At 41.8% G+C, this 20,729-nt stretch overlaps 4 protein-coding genes across 4 annotated transcripts; 2 read left to right on the top strand and 2 right to left on the bottom strand.

Moving 5' to 3' along the window:
* Positions 1–764: 764 nt before the first annotated feature.
* On the bottom strand, positions 765–8,813 carry rnf10 (ring finger protein 10). The gene is made up of 17 exons (XM_083979431.1): positions 8,255–8,813; positions 7,312–7,496; positions 6,948–7,153; positions 6,778–6,868; positions 6,454–6,638; positions 5,901–6,037; positions 5,499–5,653; positions 5,041–5,172; positions 4,718–4,946; positions 3,992–4,125; positions 3,757–3,874; positions 3,567–3,668; positions 3,335–3,472; positions 3,129–3,220; positions 2,960–3,017; positions 2,020–2,184; positions 765–1,916 (listed from the first exon to the last, which is right to left on the bottom strand). Exons 1-17 carry the CDS (start codon positions 8,415–8,417, stop codon positions 1,843–1,845), a joined length of 2,364 nt encoding a protein of 787 aa, XP_083835557.1. The 5' UTR covers positions 8,418–8,813; the 3' UTR covers positions 765–1,842.
* A 639-nt stretch (positions 8,814–9,452) lies between these two features.
* Positions 9,453–12,719, bottom strand: pop5 (POP5 homolog, ribonuclease P/MRP subunit). The gene is made up of 5 exons (XM_083978345.1): positions 12,606–12,719; positions 12,377–12,519; positions 10,288–10,437; positions 10,124–10,207; positions 9,453–9,887 (listed from the first exon to the last, which is right to left on the bottom strand). Exons 1-5 carry the CDS (start codon positions 12,623–12,625, stop codon positions 9,784–9,786), a joined length of 501 nt encoding a protein of 166 aa, XP_083834471.1. The 5' UTR covers positions 12,626–12,719; the 3' UTR covers positions 9,453–9,783.
* Positions 12,720–13,078: 359 nt separating this feature from the next.
* unc119b (unc-119 lipid binding chaperone B) lies at positions 13,079–15,898 on the top strand. The gene is made up of 5 exons (XM_083978813.1): positions 13,079–13,374; positions 14,580–14,693; positions 14,903–15,011; positions 15,138–15,310; positions 15,419–15,898. The coding sequence occupies exons 1-5, from the start codon at positions 13,140–13,142 to the stop codon at positions 15,529–15,531; spliced, it is 744 nt and encodes a 247-aa protein (XP_083834939.1). The 5' UTR covers positions 13,079–13,139; the 3' UTR covers positions 15,532–15,898.
* A 2,930-nt stretch (positions 15,899–18,828) lies between these two features.
* cUnh12orf43 (chromosome Un C12orf43 homolog) lies at positions 18,829–20,592 on the top strand (the record flags this gene model as incomplete). Its single annotated transcript, XM_083979248.1, has 6 exons — positions 18,829–18,985; positions 19,297–19,327; positions 19,602–19,700; positions 19,853–19,932; positions 20,044–20,131; positions 20,250–20,592. 6 exons carry the CDS (start codon positions 18,829–18,831, stop codon positions 20,581–20,583), a joined length of 789 nt encoding a protein of 262 aa, XP_083835374.1. The 3' UTR covers positions 20,584–20,592.
* Between the last annotated feature and the right edge of the window lie 137 nt (positions 20,593–20,729).

Genomic DNA, 20,729 nt, shown 5'->3' on the forward strand with positions numbered 1-20,729 from the left:
GCCGGGTTAACACCGCCAGCGTCAAGCCACACAGCACTACCCCTGACTTCCGGTGAGTGCTTTCAAAATAAAACACAACACCGCCATATTAATCCAATTTCTGTTATAGCCGGGCTGTTGTTTTAGAAGGGAAAGTGGACTTTAAGTAGGACTGTAAGCATACACTTATTGAAAATGAGTCTGTTAATCTAGAGGACTAGAGGATTTGTTTAGTGAGCAGCACACAAATTCGCGTGCCACTCGTGTATTTTTACGGAAAATCACACTGACTTCCGGGCTGATGTTGCGCTGAATGTATGTACATTGACACATCTTTAGCTTCGTAGTACACTGGGATAATGTGATTGGTCAATAACTATCCCATCGCAGCTATGTCAAATTATTCGTTTGTTTCTAATCCACCCTTTGGGATTGAATACAAGTTTTTTATCATAATAATATTGTTTGATTGTTTTGTTGTCTGAGAGAAGATAATTACAGTTACACAAACTGTAAACATCAAGATACTGTATATCATTAATTTCGGTGGTTTCTATCATTTAATCAAAGTCTTTGATGTCTGGTATGGTATGAATAATGGTGGCTTGTGGCTGAGATGTTGATATAACAATAATGTACTACAGACCAGATTTGACTGCCCCACTGTGGAAAAAATAAAGTACTGCATCAATTATACAGCAGCCACTGTCCCAATTCCAGGATGACCTTACTAAACATGATCCTTTACTAACTAGCTCCAGAATTAAAGAGTCACTTCCTTGATTGTGCATATTTGTTTATTCATTTCAACAGACTAGTCATGTTCACTAGTCTATACACTTGCTCAAACATAAAGGTGAATATAGAACCCTGAAAACAAAAAAAAATAAATCATCTACTCCTCCTCAGGTTTCAAAAGCATTCTTTGAATGTCAGCAATTCTTCAACTTCACACATTTCCAACACTGAAATTAAATTGGAGAGTAATGTTAAAAGTTAGTAAACACCCTATAACAGAAGATGACGCAGAGAAAAAACTGAATGAGAATAGAAGTGTGTTTATGGTTTGACCAAGCAGAATATACTGGAGCTCTGTTCAAAGAGCAGAGCTAATCTCTTTAATACAATACTGTGTTTTCACTTCCTCACAATGGTATTAGATCATTATGCATTCATGTTGTTGTTACAAAATACTAGGGCATAGATCTCAAAGCAGCAATCCACAAAATCCATCCTCTGATGAAGAGCAGGCCTAATTATAATCTGTGATAAAAGAAAAAAAACGTGTTCTTTTGTTGTAATGCAAAGATCAAAAGTGATAAAGTTTGTGCATTTCTGTGAGTATCCTGGAAAAATTCAAAAGGTGCAGCGTACCTGCAGCTGGCTGACTGCTACTGTAATATAGAGCACCCTAGAATCATAATTATCCATGCTACTCATGGGTCCCAAATGAAATGCTGGGGGTTTATTTCAGAAAAGTTGGACATCATATAGCAACCAGTGTGATGCGAGGCAGGCATCTGGAAGTCATGAAAAAGCCTGAAGCAAACACGGGAGCCAGCAGCTTGTTCTGTTCCTTGCTTTACATAACATCTGAACTACATGTTCCCCATATGACTTCCAGTGTGGCAGGCGTTTGCCGCAAAGCTTTGCAAGTTGTACAAACATATTTAATTAATGGCAGGACACCCAAACGATGGATCAAGCCGATGGAACAGTGACCTAAGCTGCATGAACTTTGGCTACATGCTAAAACCTATTTCCATAGCTGGTAAGTCCAAGAAAGATCTGCATGGAGGTAAAAACACAAGCAGTTGGGAAGGATCAACTCAAAAACAATATGATTGATGACTTCAGTGTTGTCTATTTTGTGTGGACCATGGATGTGCTGAACAAGAGCTTCTGCTTTTTCTTCTTCTTTTTTCCTCCTTTTTCATCTGAAAGAAGAAAGCAAGAATGAGTGCAAGTCTAAGAACACACACATTGGCTTCAGACCAAAGAAGAGCCTGATTTGATGCAGTTGATTCATGGATACCAGACCTGGTTCAACCAGAGGTTGTGGTGGAGCAGCTGGTCCATTGTCCAGCTCCAGAAGTGCCTTTTCAAAGGCCTGGCTGAAGGAGTTCTGGAAGCTGGGCACCGGGACACGGTCCGACCCGTCGCTCTCTCCATCACTGTCCGCTGCGGGGGGAGCTAGGAGCTTATCTACAGGGCACATGACAATACTGACTTAGGGAGGCCTTCGGGGAATTACACATTACTGCTCAACTGCTGTGAAAACTGGTTTTACAGGATATACAAAATAATACACTGTGCTCTGGTTTTCTCCCACACGTGTATCAGTACGTGTTACTTGTGCCAACTCATTCAAGCGCACTAGCAATGAAAAGTTCATACCGTTCCACCAACACAGAAATGTATTCCTTTGTAACATGCAGTCTTACAGACCACTTCCAAGTAAAGCATAGTTCTGATTGTCAAAGATTTTCAAAGCCTGACACTTTTACCACCATACTAACATAAACAAAGACGTTGTTAATATACAAACATACACTTTACAGATAGCAAACTGTTGTGGATCTCAAGTATGGGACATCAGATATGATGAAATCATTTGCATTTGGTTCAGTTGAAGGCAACATGAGAAAATCATTTGGCAAAATCTGATAAGCACTAAGCATTAAATAGTTTGGAGTTACTTTTGCTTAAACAATATATAATACTAGTTATAATGTACAGTACAGCTTCAGCTGCTGCCTCCAGTATTATATATTAGAGTTTTCAATCCGTTTTAACACCAATATGATTCATGCAGGTGTTACACTGGCACCATGAAGCACATATCCACTAATTAACTCCACGACTCCAGACTCCAGTGGATATTAATTAGTGTACATTGAGTATAGTAATTACAACCTCCAACTGTCTGATGCCTATCAGCACTTTACAAGCCACAACAACACGTCCAGTCTGGCACTACCTTTCTTTGGAGTGATCCTGGGCCCAGCATCACCTCTGGCTTTCCCATCTCTTAGCATCTACACAGGACACAGTCAAGGTCACACCATGTCAAGTATATAACATCATGTGCCACAACATGAGCACTTCAGATATGTTACACCTTACCCCTGTGACACGGCCATACACACCTGTGCAAAGGACATGCAGTGGGAGTCGTCCTCCACACTGCCCACAATGGGTGATGGACTTTGTCCACTTAGAGTCGGGAATGTCATCCCATCTAAGACAGTGGAGGAAATGCTCAATTCATATCTCTCATCGCGAGTCATAAACAGCCAGTTGAGGAGACTGATAATGTGGCAGCATAGATTGCAGAGGAAGGAAGTTCTCTTACCAGAGGAAGGACTGCAGCTGAGAGGAGAAGGTGGGGCAAAAGTGAAGTCCGGTTGGGTTAGGGGGCTGCTGTTGTGAGGTGGAGAACCAAATGCTGGGAAGTGCTGAAGGTTCTCCAAACCAATATGCACCTCAGGATCTAAAGGGACAAGTATTTTGTAAGGGGATATTTTTGTACATTTTACTGGATAGTAATTTATAGACGATGCGGCGAAGAGATCCACTATACGTACATTTACCCTGCTTCTTGTTCTCCTCAATTTCAATGCGTTTCTCTCTGCGCCTTTCATCCCTCGCTTTCTTCTGCCTCAGCCGCTTTCTTTTCTCCAACTCATCTAAAATATGAGGGGGAAATAATTACTCAAAAATCGCTACGCAGCGACCGTAAAATTCACACCCTGAAAACAGGAAAAGTGTTCTGACCTGCAAATGTGTCCAGAGTTTCTTTGGAGATGACTGGTGGCTGTAGGGCTAACTCACAAATGCTGAACTCACAGGTGAGTGGCAGATGCGCCAGGTAGCGATGCCTACGACGGATCTCCTGCAATTAGGTCATACAGAAGGAAATGATGTAAGAAAAGAAAGCCTATTAATTATCAAAGTATCTACAATAATGGCTACACTTAAATTGTCTCAGTAGCATGTGTTTTTCTCTCACCTCAGTGACTGTGTGCCCAACTATCTCCACTACTGTAGCTGTGATGGAATCAGGACTGGCCTCCAAGCTGCCATATTCACGCAACAGGCAGCGTACATTCACAGGATGCAGGAACATCTGCTGGCAGTCCTCAGCTGGAGGGAGAAAAAGGTGATGAGATGAAGTTTGAGTCGCAAACGCTAACTCTGAAAACAACAGCCCATATGGCCAAGACAAACAGACTCCCAGCACTTTATAATGGTCAGACTCAAAGACATCCTGTTGTCTGTTTTGTTGCCATTTTCATTGTCTGCTTTTGTTCTTATTATTATTATGATGACAACAAACAAATTTCACTAATTTCTGACTTTTTGTACACAAACAATGTCTGACTTTGGTCACATTCAACCACCAGTTGGTGTAGAGTAGTTTCTAACTACTGAGTTTTTCCTCAGTCAATGTGAGGGTCTAAGGGCAGAGGATGTTATGTCATGTGAAGCCCTTTGAGACAAACTGTTTGTAAAAACGGGCTATACAAATAAAATTGCCTTGCGCCCTGCCTTTCATTACCTTTGATTGTCGGTGCAAGCTGTTTTTAGAACTGCGGAGCAGAGCGTCGAGCCGCTCAGAGCTACGCCACAGAGGCTAATGGGATTTCCTGAATGGTCAGTTCAGTTTTCGGAAAAAACAACTTTGACTTTTGGAAACCGCCACATGGCTGAGGCAGGAAGGCAGAGAAACACCCACCTTGGTAGAAATAGTAGTATGGTCCATGCACCACACTGGCTGCAGGACGTCCTGCCTGTGCCTGCTCGGCTGGGTTCTCCTCATCCAGCTGGGGCTCTGGAGGTGGATCCATCACAGCCTCAGGAGGCTCCTCCAACACGCTCTCCAGAATGCCTTCAGGTATTTCTGGCACCTCCTCTGGGATCTCTGCCACCTCGTCATCAAATGCAGAGGAGTACTGCAGCACAGGCTGAGGAGGGTAGGAGGGGGGGTAAATTTGGTCTCATCACTGTTAGATAAACCCAGACAAAATGTGTAGAAAATGTATACATTTAAAAACTCACCTTAGCACTGGTGACATTAGTCACCACTTCCTCCACAGGAGGAGGATCTTCCAGAGTCAGAGAGGACAGGTCAAAGGCAAAGCCATCTTCTGCATTTGCCTTCTGCTGCTTCAGTAGCATTTCCTCGCGCTCCTACGCCACAGAGACAAACAGCTCGGCAGTTAAATGATCAGTCTACAGCTGTATATGGTCTTACTCTGTATTTCAAAGAGGGTTTCATTTTCCACATACAAACATGCAACAGAAAAATGTACTGACATTTATTAACATTCCAAAAACCCACTTGTCAGCCTTTGTAAGATTTTCTTCTTTTTTTTTCCATGCATGAATAATTCATGACTTCTGCATACTCTCATTTCATTCAGTGACATTTTGCTGCCTATCTACACCCTACTGTTTTATTTCTATCTACAAAGTTCTGGTTCTGTGTCAAGAGACAGGCTCGCAGCTTTAGTTACCTGCAAAAGACAAAGAGCGCTCTGGATGAAACAGCCCTGAGCATCCTCTTCCTGCACAAGCTGAGCCTGCAGAGCAGCCTTGTCCTCTGCCACCAGGCTAAGGACCTGGGCCGGGGAGGTCACCAGCAGCTTAGAGTAGGGGCTAAGACTGGCATCTAAAAAATACACAAACAATCCGGTCACCACATTTATTGGTCCCGTTTAGTCCCTTAGGAAGTTATACACAAATGTCTATGAACTTTAAGTAAGAGAGTCTTTTCTGTCTTAAAGAGCCGTAACAGACAATGATGAAATTGAAACACTGGATATTGAGATTCCTATTGTCCTTCTTGTATTATCCTTGTGCAGTTTACTCACTCATAGACTCATGCTTCAACCAAATTAAAAAGACACTCCTCTCACCTCCAAAGCGGACAGGCTCCTCCACCTTCACCCACTCAGAGCTAGGCATGGCCACCAGAGCCCCCTTTTCCCTACGCATCAGGCGCATGGTGATTACATCACCAACGGCATACTGCCTGGTCTCCATGGCAACCACGCTGCAACAAGAAAGCAATTGTTAGAGGCAAGGGGTTAAAAAAAACACCTCTGACCACAGCAAACTTGCTTCCATGTGAAGGCTGCAGTGTTTCCCTGTGTAGCCTTCACTGAGTGTGTGTGATTTCTTTCTTTTCAGTACTTCAGTTGTGTCTTTATTACTCGTCTTCTCAGAAATATGCTGATATGTTATCATCACTCACTGTAGATCCTTTTCTGGCAACCAATCAAATGGGTTATGACTCAACAATTAGTAACTACTACTACAACGGAGACAGTTGTTGTCACTGAACCAAAATGCAACGCTCTTTCTGATGAGGTGCTAGGATGAGTTGCTCCTCAAAAACCAACAATCAGCACTTTATGATGGACTATTTACTATGTGTACTTCCCTAAGTATTGGTTTTTTCTTGTTTACCTCTTCAGGTCATCAGTGTGCACAGCCTCGTAGCAGATGGGGCACTTGGACCAGCTCTTGTCACTAAGAGAAAGGTAGTGCAGCATGCATGGCCAGCAGAAGATGTGTCCACACCGGGTGATGCGGGCGGCCACAGGAGCATACAGGCAGATGGGGCAAGACGGCACCTCATGACTGTAGATGCGCTGTGGATGCAAACAAACAGATGAGAGATCATTGTCTGTCACATTATCTGTGTCCGTATGTAAATGAAAGTGGGCTACATTTCTTGGTTCCTTTCAAATGTGTACTTCGAGCACAGCTTAACAGATGGCAAGCACTCACCACTTGCTGTACACAGTCCCAGTTGACCAAAGTGTCTGGATCAGTGAAGTGAGCCTTGTAGTCCTGATCATCAGTCACAACAAACTGGCAACTGAAACACACAGATGGGTTGGCTCACACATGTTCAGCCTCTCTACTTCATATGGAGGATCTTGTGAGGAGACGCTTACTTGGCCTGCAGAAAAAGCTCCTTGTTGAAGGGCTTGTGCTTGTGGCCCCATTTGTTCCGACGGCCCCAGTAGGAGTGGCCTCCATCTCCAACGCCACCGTTACCTCCACGGGGTTCGAATGTGAAGTTCAGCAGGTGGTTCAGACTTATTTTTTTCGGTCCTGCAAACTGAGCCGGGCTAAACTCAGCCCGGCGCGTCTCTGCTACCTGGAGAGGCAGAGGTGGATAACAATCTATGAAATATATCTTAACTTCAAACTAATGCTGTACTTCTCAATTTTTCTCTCACACTTGTGTCCCCTCCCCCCAACATGAATTTCCACATAATTTAATCAAATACAAACACATCCTTTTAAATAACCCACCTCCTCACGTCGTCCTCCACCTGTAACTCCATACTGTCGTCCTCCACCTCTCTGGGGGGGTCTCTTGTCAAAATTCTTGCTTTTCTGTGAATTGGTGCGGCGAGGGCCTTGGAAACTGTCGGTTTTAGGAATTGAAGGCTCACGTTTGCGGCTGTAGCGCTTTGAGCCTCCATTATTTTTACCTTCTGAAATTCAAACAAAAATACACATTGATTATAATATGAATACAGAAATGTGAATGCCAGTATGACTTCGATGTTGATGTGAATGTTAACCAGAAATAGATGGATCAAACAGGTCATCTGAGCGACTTTGTAACCTGGGCTCTTGCATAAGTATCTAACACTATTAGGCCATTTAACGGTTCAGATGTGACACAGGTCTGCTTTACAGAGTTATGCATATTCTAACCTCAAGGTGGTGTTGAAGCCAGGGACAACGTCCACACATCTTGAGGGTCATATTTAGACTGGACACAAAATAATGGAAGTGGTGGGCACCCAATGGAGAAACCATCTTACATGGGATTTTGACATTACAAATGAGGTTTAGTTGTTCAGACAAAATAACAAACGTGTAAGCATTTAAAGCTCTTGGGATATAATTTAGACTGAAATGACATGTAAATTGTACAACTTATTTGGGAGACAATACGTGTTATTAAAAGTGTCACTGTGACTCTGCATCCACACATATGGCAAATGTGTTGCACAGATAGAGGGGAGTTAAAATAACAAAATGCAGCATTGTGTGCAAATACTCTTGACTGCTAGTGGGTCAAGTGTTTTGACAGCGACGTCAGCCATACTAGGTAAACTGCGCTACTGCTAGGCCCCAGCAGGCCACACACACACACACACGGCAATGAGGGTGTTTAGCTGCAGACGTTGTGTTTGACAACGTCGTGTGACAGTCGTGTTGTCGACGGGAGGCTTATTTTCACCTGTTTTGGGTTTAGACTCGCCCGGCGGTGGGCCTGTGGAGCTGGAGCGAGGCGGAACCTTGGTGCTGGTGCTGCTGTTGGGGTTTTTCTCCATGTTTGTATCCGTGCGCTGAGCGGTGGTGAGGACGAGCTCCGGGCAGAGAGCCGCCGAGCTCTCTAGCATCAAACAGAAAAACTGAAGAAAGCGGACTGCAGTGAGTGCGGGTCAGGCGACGAAGGCCCTGGTTCATTTCTGTCAAACGCGGAGACCCCATCACGGCGACATCTTGACAACAAAACAACAAGAAAAAAATAAGAGACACGATATCGGCGTCTCAAGTTATGGAGGCTGTTGGAAGAGAGGACGAAAGCTCGCCACGAGGGGCCAAGACCCCGAATTTAAGGCTTTTTGTCTCGTTAAGGAAAACAATAAGCCCTTAACAAGGCCTTACGTGTTCTCCAAAGACTGGAAAACGCGCCAATTTAAAGATTTTGATCCAAAAAAATATCGCCGTTATAACAAGCTTGTACTAATGGCGACGGGTCGCCAGACAAGAACCCGAGAGACCCGGATGTTTCTTGTACCGCCTGGCTGTTTGAGGCCAGTCAGGCATGATGGGAAATGTAGTAGTGTAGTGGCAGCTTTGTTCGCTATGCGTTTTATAAAAAAAATGTTTTTAATGCTGGTAAAACATGATATTTACAACAATGCCGTTAAATGTTTTATTTTATACGGACAAATTATAGATTTTTCAATAAAATGTTTACCACCAACAAAAACATTCTAAAGTTGCACGCAACATTGACCCACAACAAAGTTTGAACAAAATAAAGTCTGATTTTTGCGGTAGGATTGCAATTTTCTCAGCTCCTGTGCACTGAAACATTCACTGACATTTTTTAGGAATCATTTCTCATATTCTGATGGCCTCACTGATGAACAGTCCTATTTCTCACATTAAAATCATGTGATATTTTTCAGTGAGGATGACATCTGAAAGTGCTCTGGACTAATTATAAAGTAAATAAAGTGACTTTTGAATACCATTTGCAGATAGTTTGAAAGTGCTATAACAGCATTTAGTACATTTTTAGGGACCCACAAGACATTTTTTTCCAAGAGTTATTTAATTTGAAATAAAATACAGATGAGAAAACAACATAGTACAAACATAGTATAAATGCAAAATAAATTCACTCAAAATTAAAGCTTCTTCAGGATTAAGCCAGGGTTTTACATTGCTATGGGAGTGCAGTTTTATTTACAATGACCCTTATCCAAATAACTGAAATGTCATGCCTATCATCAGGCCATGCCACTCGAACCACCAGAACTGTTTATGTGACAAAGTGAAACAAACACAAAATGTTCCTCTGTTGATAACAGTGGTAGCAAATCCACTGAGCAGTAGCACAGTAGCAGGGAGCCATGTTTCCTCCCATATGCATTACTTATGCTGTTAGTCCTTTAACCAAAATGGTAAGAGCCAGACATCCAGGGAGAATAAGCAGCTGCCACCTAATACAATACCATTTTATTTTTTCTGAAGTCACTCTTCGTCTTCTTCACTTCCTAATTCTTCATCAAGAACTGCATCGTTTCTTCCTGTTAGGGAGCAATCCAGAATTGCTTGGCGAACGTGACGTTTTTCCTCTGTAAAACAATACAGAATAGGAGTCAGTCCAATTATGTTTTTCTTGGATGTATTATGGCCTCCAGTTTTTTTAAATTTTTTTGCAAAAGGGTGTTGAGATTTAGACTGAATGTTCTAATTATATAAAAGCCACATTTAATACTAGTAAATATTGACAATTAAAATCACAATTTAATCATTGACAAGTTTAAAAATCTGAAATACTATTAAGATAGGAGTCACTCAAATACGTTACCTTCATTTTTACATTGAGGGAGCATGCGATGGAGTTGCTGAGTATTATATCGAATCAGAAACCTCTGACATGTTCTGATCGTTCCTGGAGAAAAATGTTCAAATAATATTTAGTAAAAAGGTCAGGCTGAATCATCATGAAATGGTTGCCAATGTTTTTCTTACCTCCCACATGCAAACAGTTTAGAAAACATGGAATTTTCTGCCCACGAGTCTCAATACTGGTTATGAAAGGTAATGCAGACCAGAGGAGTCGGTAACAGCTTTTGGGAAATCGCAGAAATACTATTCCAGTGTGAGCATTTAGATATTTCACTGAAAAGGAAAACAGAAGAGAGGACAGAGAGCGATCAAATCAACACTACAACATTCTTTAAGTATTAGACAATCCTTAATATGATCATATTAAGACCTCAATTTAATGTGTTCTCAAGAAGTTTAGACAGGTTTATACAATTTCAGGTTTATAGAATTTCAGCTCTAAAGCTCCAGTTGTGTATCTTACAAGCACATCAACATTCACTGAGATCTTGTACTTTGTAATGTGTTTGCTACTCCTACCAAATATCACTATATCATAGAAGACATTTTAGTCGACTACACTTTCTTGACAGCTATTGATCACTCACAAATTGCAAAACATAATATTTTTTATACCAATACTCCAGTTAAAGCAGAAGTAAGCGGAATGTTTGTGTTAATATAAGTCTTAAATAGTTCTATCTTCCGACAGCAATCACTTATATAGAGTGTTTGGTCTGAAACACGGGTCTGTCAGTCACTCTGCTCTGCTGTAAGCCGAGGAGAAAACTTTCCTTGTATCCTACAATCTTTATCCAATGAGGTGGAAGTGCCTGAGTGGAGTGGACCTGTTGTGAGATGAGCAGCCCTACCCTAGAGATGAATGTTATATGAAAACAAGAACTAGTGAGGAAAAAAAACTGATGCGTAGACACCATGAAAATGAAACACTGTAAAAACTCCTGTGACAGTGACCACAGCTGGCCATGGTAGTCCAGGTCAGTCCCACGTGTCAATCACAGGCTACAGAGGTTCAGTGAAATGTGTGGGCACATAAATTAATATTATCATTGATGACGTACAGTACGACACGCACATTGCCAGGAAAGATCTGATCTGTCTGTTTAGACTACAGACGTATTGGCAGATATCCAATTTGTATCTGATTTATTTCCACATATGACGGGGCCTGAATCTGATCTGACAGTATCTGATTCCATACGTATTTACACGTTCATGTTGCAGATCTGATCTGTGCCACTTGAGAGGAAAGAAATCGGAATTGGGCCACTTGAACCATGCAGTGTAAAGACAGCCTAAGAGTCTGTGTCATCTGTTGATGCACAGTATGATCAGGAGGTCCATGTGCGCCCGGCAGGTGTTAGTGACCTCATAGCAGCAGAAGGAAAGTACCATCCAAACTGCTTCAAAAAGTTCAAGCGTCAAAGACCAACGATAGTTCAGAAAACATGGTCTTGCTATGGAGTGGCTTGTCAGTGAAATGAAAGAGTCTAATGCTGACCTGTGGCTGCACAACTGGATGCAAGACAGCCCAATGCGGCTGCAAGCCATACCCATGCACTGCATCTTGTCAGAGCCGAAAGTCAAGTGACCTTTGCATGAATGTGTAATGCACTGAAGAAAATAAAAAAAAATGTGATCACAAAGAAACTGGAATGCTGTTTTGACCCAATCATTACTATCCATATTTGTAATTAGTGGCCCTGTACTGATTAATTAAATGGATGAAAAACGTCTTCCTGGCCTTTGATTATTATTGCATTACTCTTAGTAATAATATCATTATATCTAAACAATTGGTGTGGTAATTGTGTTAATGCTGGTCCAAAGAATGAATGGAGGTGTGTGTAATGTATGGTTTAAATAGGTCATGTGACCTCTGTGTTTGTCAGAAAGATACAAATGTGGTCTTAAAAGAAAGCCTAGAAGGTCCCCTTTACAATGATACCAAACGTATAGAATATTAACAAATAGGACATTTCTAATTAATCAATAATTATGCTAATTAATCAATAATTATGACTAAACGGTAACTTTTACAGCTGGGCAACCGGCAGAAATGGATTCAGCACTAAGCTTTTTCAATTTTCGGTCCTGACTTTAAGTACATTCACTTAATGTGAATCTAATCCTTCATTATCCTTATTTGTAATTGAGAATATTTGAGTTGTCATTTTTCTACCTAACCCAACTAAAGCTCACCAATGCTTACCCGAGAGTTTGATGCTGCCGATAGCTGCTCCATAGTCCCCGTGTGTGCGGGCGATCGCAGCCTTCACTGCATCCGAAATAGTTCGGTCATCGAGCAGCAACAGACGTCTCCGGTCCAACACGTAGATTTCGCACAGTAAATATCTGCCGACAGAAAAGGGACAGTCGAGAAATTAGACGTGACCGCATAAACATGTGGTTTAACGGTACACGAGTGGCACATTTTTTACCTCGACTTGGACCGCACCATCGTAGCTCCTCTCTTCTTCCGTGGCAACTTCCGTCAACAAAACGGTCTGCTACCCGGAGAGCCGCAGTGGCGCCACCTCGTGGACATTAATGGCGACGCTTGATGTATTTGTCATGATTCACTGGGCAGCACGAATTTGGGGCCGTCTATTTTGTCAGTGAGTGTTTTCCGCAAGCCTAATGTAAATGTCATTCCACCAGCGAAAGAGACGGCAGACGAGAGTATATAGGATATCAAATGTACCGCAGAGCAGTGTGTAGCACATTAGAGGAAAAAGGTAACACAATACGCCCAGTTGAAGAGGAAACGGGAAGGCCTGGGCTTTAAACCATTCATACCCCGTCGGTAACTATGACAACCTCCATCGCTCTCAGCCAATCACAATCCTGCTTTCCCGTCTCCCATACACGTTTTACGCCATCTTGAAATTACACCCGCAGTTTGTCAAGTCGCTCCAGTCGCTCCCAATTTGGGAAGCACAACAACTCTTTTCATCACAGCCTCAGTTTCCGGTATGAACACTTCGCGAAACAAACCGACACAGACGGTCGGCAAGGGGAAGGCGGACGCGGACAGCAGCTCCGAGGCGACCCACCGGGACCGAAAGACTGGAGGAGGAATGCTGAAGAAGCTGAAGTCGAGGCGCAGTCAGACGGATAAGTGGCCTGTGGTCACAGAGGATGAACTCCGGGCTCTGGGGGGAGATATTTCCCCGGACCATGTCCTGGGTCTCCGGGTTGTCACGGAGGGTAAGTTTTGTAAACGTCGACTTGGTCTTATCTAACCCGGTTAAATCACACTACTCGACGGACGTCATTCATTTACCCAGTGCTAACTGTGGCTAAGCGCCCAGTTTGCAAACCAGCTGACAATAGGTCCACTAATGATAAATAGATGTACTACGTGATTTTGAATTAGTTGAATGCACAAGGCTTTGTCTTTGCTCATGCATTCCCATTGTTTGTTTTGTTAACCAAAGAACAAGGATGTTCCCAGGGGCGCAGCCAGGAATTTCAGCTACTTGGGTGGAAGGGGGGGGGGGGGCTGTTGTTCAGGGTCCCCTGTCCTTAAGGCCGAAAATCTGACATTATGGTGTAACAAAGACCACAAAGACATAATCAGTGTTGCCAACCATGTGACTTAGGTTTAGGACTTTTCAGTCCCCCTTAGGGACTTAAGAAAATCACCAAGTAGCAAATCTAGAAATGTTTTGGACGACCTCAGGACCCTCCCATAGAAACAAGTCACTAGTTCAAGCCACAAACACCTGTCTCTACTGCCCTTCAGTGCGAGGTAAAGAGACAGAGCAGCTCACGGTCTGCTACTCAGCTTATGTAACATGACGAGTGAATTGTGCATGATGTACTGCACAAGAAAAAGAGATGTTCTGTGGCTTAGTTATCTTTCAGTGATCTATTACATATAGGCAACGTCACAGCACAGCCATTGTCTGTAAATTGCGTGATGTCTGACTGCAGGTTATGTACTCCAAATGGGCTACTCTAAACATCAAGCTTTGATTTTGGCCTCCAGCCATTTGTGAATGAAACAGCCATAACCATCCTCTGTACCTTTACAGACAGGGCCTATGCATCAAAACAGCTTCATGAAACATTTAGTCGTTTAAAGAGACATTTTTATGCAGCGTTTCTACAATCACTCTGCCTGGCCCCTCTGACTCAGACCGCAGGGTCTGTCACCAGACTGTCTACCACAGTTGCTAGTGCTTAATGCCTCTCATTGTTTTTGGCTTTTTCACTGGCCAGACAACAATGTCATTACTTCCCTTCTCTCTCACAACACTTTGTTGAAAAGTGACAGTCTGTACTGCAGCATTACTCACCTAAACTGCAACTAGGCTACTTGTGAAATTAATACAATAGGTTGAAAAAATTTAACTGCTTTTGTTTTGTTTTGTTTTAACATGAACTCACACTTTTATTTCACATTACAGACTATCTTTGCAAACCTGAAGATAATATCTACAACATTGACTTTACACGATTCAAAATCAGAGATCTGGAGACTGGGACAGTCCTGTTTGAGATCGCCAAGCCTCCTAACAGTGGTAAGTGATGTATTAACTTTTGCCACCCAAGCAAGGTTGATAACATGATGATGAACATGTCAGATAGACACAAATCAAATGTCCCTGTTATGATCCCACTTAAAGATGTAACTGTTCATAAAGTTCACAAGGTTTTTCTTAGCCAATTATTGCAGTCTTGCCCATCCTCTTGATGCTGGAAACATAATAGAACATGTTTTCTGGATTAGGTCCGATGGAAGGTGAAGAGGAGAGTGGAGATGTAGACACCAGTGCAGGACGGTTTGTCAGATACCAGTTTACACCAGCCTTCTTAAAGCTGCGCACTGTTGGTGCAACGTAAGTAACCAGACCATAACTTTCTGAATGAACATGTTCTCTTTTTTTTTTTTTTTTTTTTTTTTTACTTTTTGTCTCATCAGTCTGTTGTACATTTTTCCTGTTTTGTTTGTTTCTTAACCACAGTGTGGAGTTCACAGTGGGAGACCGGCCAATAAACAGCTTCCGTATGATTGAGAGGCATTACTTCCAGGGGCGCCTTCTCAAGAACTTCGACTTTGACTTTGGCTTTTGCATACCTAACAGCCGCAACACATGTGAACACATTTATGAGTTTCCACAGCTTCCAGATGACCTCAGTGAGTTCTAGTTTGTCACTTATGTTAATGCTATTGTGTTTATACAGTATATTACACAACCATACATATTATATTCATCTTTCTTTGGTTCTCCCTGACTTTCTCTAGTTCGCCTAATGGTGGAGCACCCGTATGAGACCAGATCAGATAGTTTCTACTTTGTGGACAACAAACTCATCATGCACAACAAGGCAGACTATGCCTACAATGGTGGTTTGTAATACCCGATGTGAAAATCAGTGCAATACCTCCCAGGGGAATGATTTCTTGGATTACAAGCATCCAAAAGTGGACAGAGGTATTCTCTTCTTTGAGGACATTACTACAAACGTGACAACATACTTCAGAATCAACGGACCACATCTGCCTTGTCATGAAATCATGGATCCATTCATCAGTACCTCTCGGAGCTCCGTTTCTGGGACTCAGAGGAATGTTCTGTTAAATATTTCTCTGTTAAATCTGACTGAAGCCTTTTTGTTCTGTCTTTCAGTTTGTCATACAAGTATCATGTTACAGCTTGAACACTTATGCCTTAAGTTTTTTTTTGTCTCTGTCTCTGCTGGAAAGGGACACTTTGAGTCACAGACTTTCTCATGGCAAAGCCCATAGATTGTGTTAGTTAGTTACTACTTCATTAAGCATATGTATATGTAGATGTTATCTGTTGCAGTTTGAACCACCTCTTGGCGTTTACAGCAAGCATCAACTAGATGTTTTACAGTATTGTTAGTCTTAGATGACCATGTAGCACTAGTTGAAATTGTTTAAGTTGCATTCCTCCTTAAATATCTACTATAAGTTGTTAGTATGTGGGACAGTTTGTGTGACATGTGTAAGCTTGCTTCCATTTTTATATGAGAGATTGTGGTTCACCAATTTCTTCAACAACTGCATGCACTCCTATCTTAATGATTCAGGTTACATCTTCATCCTGCTAAAATTTTAGGTTTTTACGACAGGAGGTTTTTACATCACTGACTGTCGATTAGGAGTCTAGTACATGTTCTACCAATCTCTGATAGAATTCAAGAAGTACTCTGATACATGAATAGGATAAGACACGAGCAGAATCTAACTTACTGGACTCAATAGATCTTTCTGTGAGTGCCGTCCATGTCATAAACAATCTGCCCATTTAATTTTCTCTGATATGTAATTGTGTTAATTGAATCCCTTGAGGTCTGTTTTCCTGGTTTTGACACAACAGCACTGTGAATCCAACTCTTTTGGAGCAGCCAGGCCTAGTGTGCCTGTTGGTACATGACAGTGCAGGGATTTGTAGCTTGGTAGTTGATTCATTTTTTATCAGGTCTTGGGCTAAATGCAGAAGTTGACCTCTCGCCTTCTACTCATGACAGTCCTCCCTTTTTATTGTCATATTGTTCCAACATTTAATTGTGTAATTTTTTTTTTCTACACGCACGTTTCATGAAAGCCCTAAAATAAATTGAACCATAGTTAAAAGCTGCATATCCAATGTTAGCATGAACATCTGTTCACTTCAGAGCTTCAGCCGTTGTTGCGTTTACAGTACAAGACGTTCACAGCCCTCTGAGCAGCGCCGCCTCTAAAGAAAGTCTGGACCCGACAGTTACTCGGTCTCAGAAAGTGAAGAAATGGGGCAACCAGGCTGCAACCACCTGGTTAGCATGCTGACTCTATAGAAGAAAAGAGGTTTTAGAAATCAAAGCAAATCAAAAGGGTTGGTTTCCACTGCTGAAACAGGTGAAGGAAGTGAAGGAATGAAGTCTGATGTTGAGCCCATGACATTTCTTAACTAAACAGTTGTTAATGCTAACATTGGCTATACAGCAAAAGCAAAACATACAGCTCATCTGTTGACACTGAGAGAAGTGTTAATTAAAACCTGTGGATTTCAGGAGGCTTGGATACTCTTCAATTCTCCATATACTAAAAGGTGCTCCTAAAGTCTGGTCATTCTGATATCAAGCAATCGCACTTAATACGTTTTCAACAGCAGACTTGGATGTACTGCATAAATCACTCAACAAACAAACGTTTAAAAAAATAGTCTCTGCTTTCAATGTAATTTCTGGCTAAATATCCACTATCTAGTTCAATATCAGTTGTTTTCATACTACACAGAAATAAGTGAGAATCAGCAGCTACCTGAAAGGCTGGAAATGATTCTTAAAGTGGGACATGTAATTTGCAGTTAATCAGTTAAATCACGCGACAGGAATAGAAAAGTCTGGACATATTTTTTCATGCTCAAATTCTCTGGGCTTCCTTTTACTGCACATTGTCATATCAATTCCCTGTGCCTTGTATCCAGGCGGTCATTGTGTTTTTTTAATGTCTGAGAAAGCTATGCTTCATCCTGCTCAAGGCAAACACTGAGATGCTCTCTCTCTCGGCCAATAAGCTGAGGGGAGGAGAATTCTTACAGCGTCTTGTAGTACTGCCATGTGTCAAACAGGATGTCCACAGCGTGAATTAAGACATGTCATATACTCACCGTGTTTACTTTTGTAAAACTTAACATTTTGTTGTTTGAAAAATCATAGACTACTCATTATGTAGTCAACTAGCCTAATAACATTCAACAAGTGTGATATCAGGCACACACTTGGACAGCCTCTTCGCTCCATGACCCTGTATAACCTTTATTGTTTTGTCAATTAGACTCAGTGGTGTATGCCAGCCTGACTGCTGGGAAACAGCAGTGGTGGTGTAGTAGCTTGCAACACTACTTTGTTTGCCATACAGTATCGGTCAGTGGTATTTTTTATTTTTTTGTTCTAATCTGATTATCTAAATGCCTTGAGATGTGAGCACATTTTGTATATCTGCACAAAAAAACTACACGACTGATGCAACAAAGTCATAGATCCAAACTGTAAGACCTCTTTTTATAGTGGTTCCTTTTACAAGTGATACATCTGTCATGTTAGATTTATTGTGAATAAAAATGGCTGACAAAACATACTCATTGAGAAGTTAGTGCTCTTTATAAGATAGATAGATTTGCCTGGCCTTTTGCCTAGTAGATGATTCTCTGTCTTCCAGCTGGCTTCACAAATAGCATGAATAATAATTTTCTTTTCTTTTTTAAAGCAAGTAATCTGATTATATGGCATGGTCAAGATACTACATGGTTTTATCAATGAATATTAAAATATACCAGCTCATATCTGTAACTCACAAAACTTTGTCAAGGCAGCAGCTGATATTTCCAAACCCATGTTATTTTGGACCAAAAACTATATTATTCCATTGTGTGTGTTTTTTTGTTTCTTTTGATATGACATTAACTCAGATCTCTACTCCTCTGTGTAAAATTAAGTGGCTGAATTGTGAAATTACGTGAGATGTCGTTTTCAAATTGCCAAGACTTGTTTTGTTTTCATTTGTCTTGTTCATACAAGTTTGTATCTAAGTTGTGTGTAAGTAAGGTCAGCGATCAATAAAAAAAATGTATGTAGACTCGACTACATTACCCAGAATCCTCAGCTCAAAACAGTCAACACCAGTAGCTGTACACATGCTTCATCATGGCGGCCTCCGTTAAAAAGATGGTCGGTGTGTGTGACGGCTCCAGCAGTAGCAGCGACGACGACGAGGCGCTGAGGAGATGTCGGGAGGCGGTGTGGGAGGCGGGAGGCCCCCGGAGGGAGACTGGAGCTGGGACTGGAGCTGGAGCTGGGAGAGGTCTGTTTTTATTTCAGTCAGCAGCAGTGAACACACACAGGAACTCCTGCAGAAACACGACACTAGCCTGCTCACGTCAGATAACTTACTTAATAGGCTACATCTGAATACTGCATAAAGGTGTTAGTTGCAATTCAACTCTGGATAAAGTTACATGACTGTGTCACAAACACACGTTTCTACAAGTGTAACTAAGAGCACATGTAGGCTACCGCCTTGCAGCTCATTAGCTTCAACTTGCTCCTGGTGAAGTGCATGTTTCTGCAGCTACGTCTCAGTTGGTGACTGCTGCTGCCTCTGTGTGTTTTCAGATGGAGACAGCGACGTGAAACAGTCTAAACGGTATGTCCTCCTGTCAGGACGGACCCTGCCTGTTCAGCCGACACACACACACACACACACACACACACACACACACACACACACACACACACACACACACACACACACACACACACAGCTGTATAATGTGTCCCACAGCATTTAGATACCACAGGAAGTTCTGTGTGCCTCTCACAGCTGTGTGATCATTAAAAAAGACTGAAGCGGCTCTGATGGAGTCAAATGATTGAATTAACAAAAATGAGTAAGTGTCAGTGTTGTCTGTCTGTGTCAGTGTTGTTGTTGCTGATCATGAACACGATGGAAACGAGCTGCAGGTCAGCAAGGGGTTTCAAACGCATGTAGCTAAGAAGTTGGGAACTATTCTTGACAGGTAAGTTTTTCTTTCTTTTTCTTTTTAAATGTCATATTATTTTTATTTTTTTAAGTTGAACATGTTAAAACTCATACATATTTACAGTTTTGTGAGGAAAGGTTGCACATTTTTCCTACACCTAATTTATGCTATATTTATGTTACTCTAAGTTGCATTACAGAAACACAGACCAAAACTTCCTCCTGCATGGAATCAGTGAAACGTGATGATGATGATAATGATGATGAAGGTAATGCTTCTCTTTTTTATTATTATTACCCTTACAGATTATTGTGGGAATTATGCTGTCTTCTATTTAAACTTTCTCTACATTGAGCTTGTTTTGTTTTTTTCTTCTCAGGATTCCGTCTGTTCTCCACCTCAGTCCCAGGTCAGACAGCTGAGGAGCCTCCAGCCCCTGTGAGGCGTCGCCCACTTCCCAGCTCAAGGTTCTTAATATGGTTTTTCTTTTTTAAATGTCATCTTGTTTTCCTAATAATGAATGTTATTATGTTATATATATATACATAATATAACGTTATATATATACATTTCTCTGTCCTACAGTGACAGCGACAGCGAGATGGAGATGAGGCTGAGGGAGGCAGCGGTGTCAGTCAAAGATCTCTTACCCTCTTCCACACAGTCACCCGCCACAGAGCCTCCCTGCCCGGGAAAGAAAAAGAAAAAGGAAGAGGGAGAGGGAGAGGAGAACCACATTGTTAAGAAAAAGAAAAAAAGGAAACAGAATCAAGAGGAGCAGGTGGACTGTGGTGAAAGTTCTCCTCCTAATGGTCAAAGCAACGGTGAGCACAGGAGCTCAGAACAAGAAAACATGCAAGTCAAAGTAAAAAGGAAAAAGAAAAAGAAGCGAGAGGGAAACCAAATGGAGGAGGCGTAGAGCTGAAGTTCCTGTGACTAACCTTTGACTGCTATTGGATGTTTCTCTACAGTTTGTTCCATTCGACCATGTTCTGTCACAAACGTGTAATGGTCGGTGAGGTGTTTAAAATAATTGGAGGATATTTTTGGAAGCCATTTTTTCAT

This window comes from Trachurus trachurus, assembly GCF_905171665.1.
Source record: "Trachurus trachurus genome assembly, chromosome: 9".
In the NCBI taxonomy this organism is placed as follows: domain Eukaryota; kingdom Metazoa; phylum Chordata; class Actinopteri; order Carangiformes; family Carangidae; genus Trachurus; species Trachurus trachurus.

Coding starts and splice junctions, on each gene's coding strand:
- rnf10 (XM_083979431.1), bottom strand. CDS start 8,417: ATGCTAGAGAGCTCGGCGGCTCTCTGCCCGGAGCTCGTCCTCACCACC. Junction 6,869..6,947: donor GAGCTTTTTCTGCAGGCCAA/GTAAGCGTCTCC, acceptor TGTGTGTTTCAG/TTGCCAGTTTGTTGTGACTG. Junction 3,669..3,756: donor AACTCTGGACACATTTGCAG/GTCAGAACACTT, acceptor CTCATATTTTAG/ATGAGTTGGAGAAAAGAAAG.
- pop5 (XM_083978345.1), bottom strand. CDS start 12,625: ATGGTGCGGTCCAAGTCGAG. Junction 12,520..12,605: donor ATGGTGCGGTCCAAGTCGAG/GTAAAAAATGTG, acceptor TTCTGTCGGCAG/ATATTTACTGTGCGAAATCT. Junction 10,438..12,376: donor CGGCAGCATCAAACTCTCGG/GTAAGCATTGGT, acceptor TTTCCTTTTCAG/TGAAATATCTAAATGCTCAC.
- unc119b (XM_083978813.1), top strand. CDS start 13,140: ATGAACACTTCGCGAAACAAACCGACACAGACGGTCGGCAAGGGGAAG. Junction 14,694..14,902: donor CGCCAAGCCTCCTAACAGTG/GTAAGTGATGTA, acceptor TTTCTGGATTAG/GTCCGATGGAAGGTGAAGAG. Junction 15,311..15,418: donor ACAGCTTCCAGATGACCTCA/GTGAGTTCTAGT, acceptor GACTTTCTCTAG/TTCGCCTAATGGTGGAGCAC.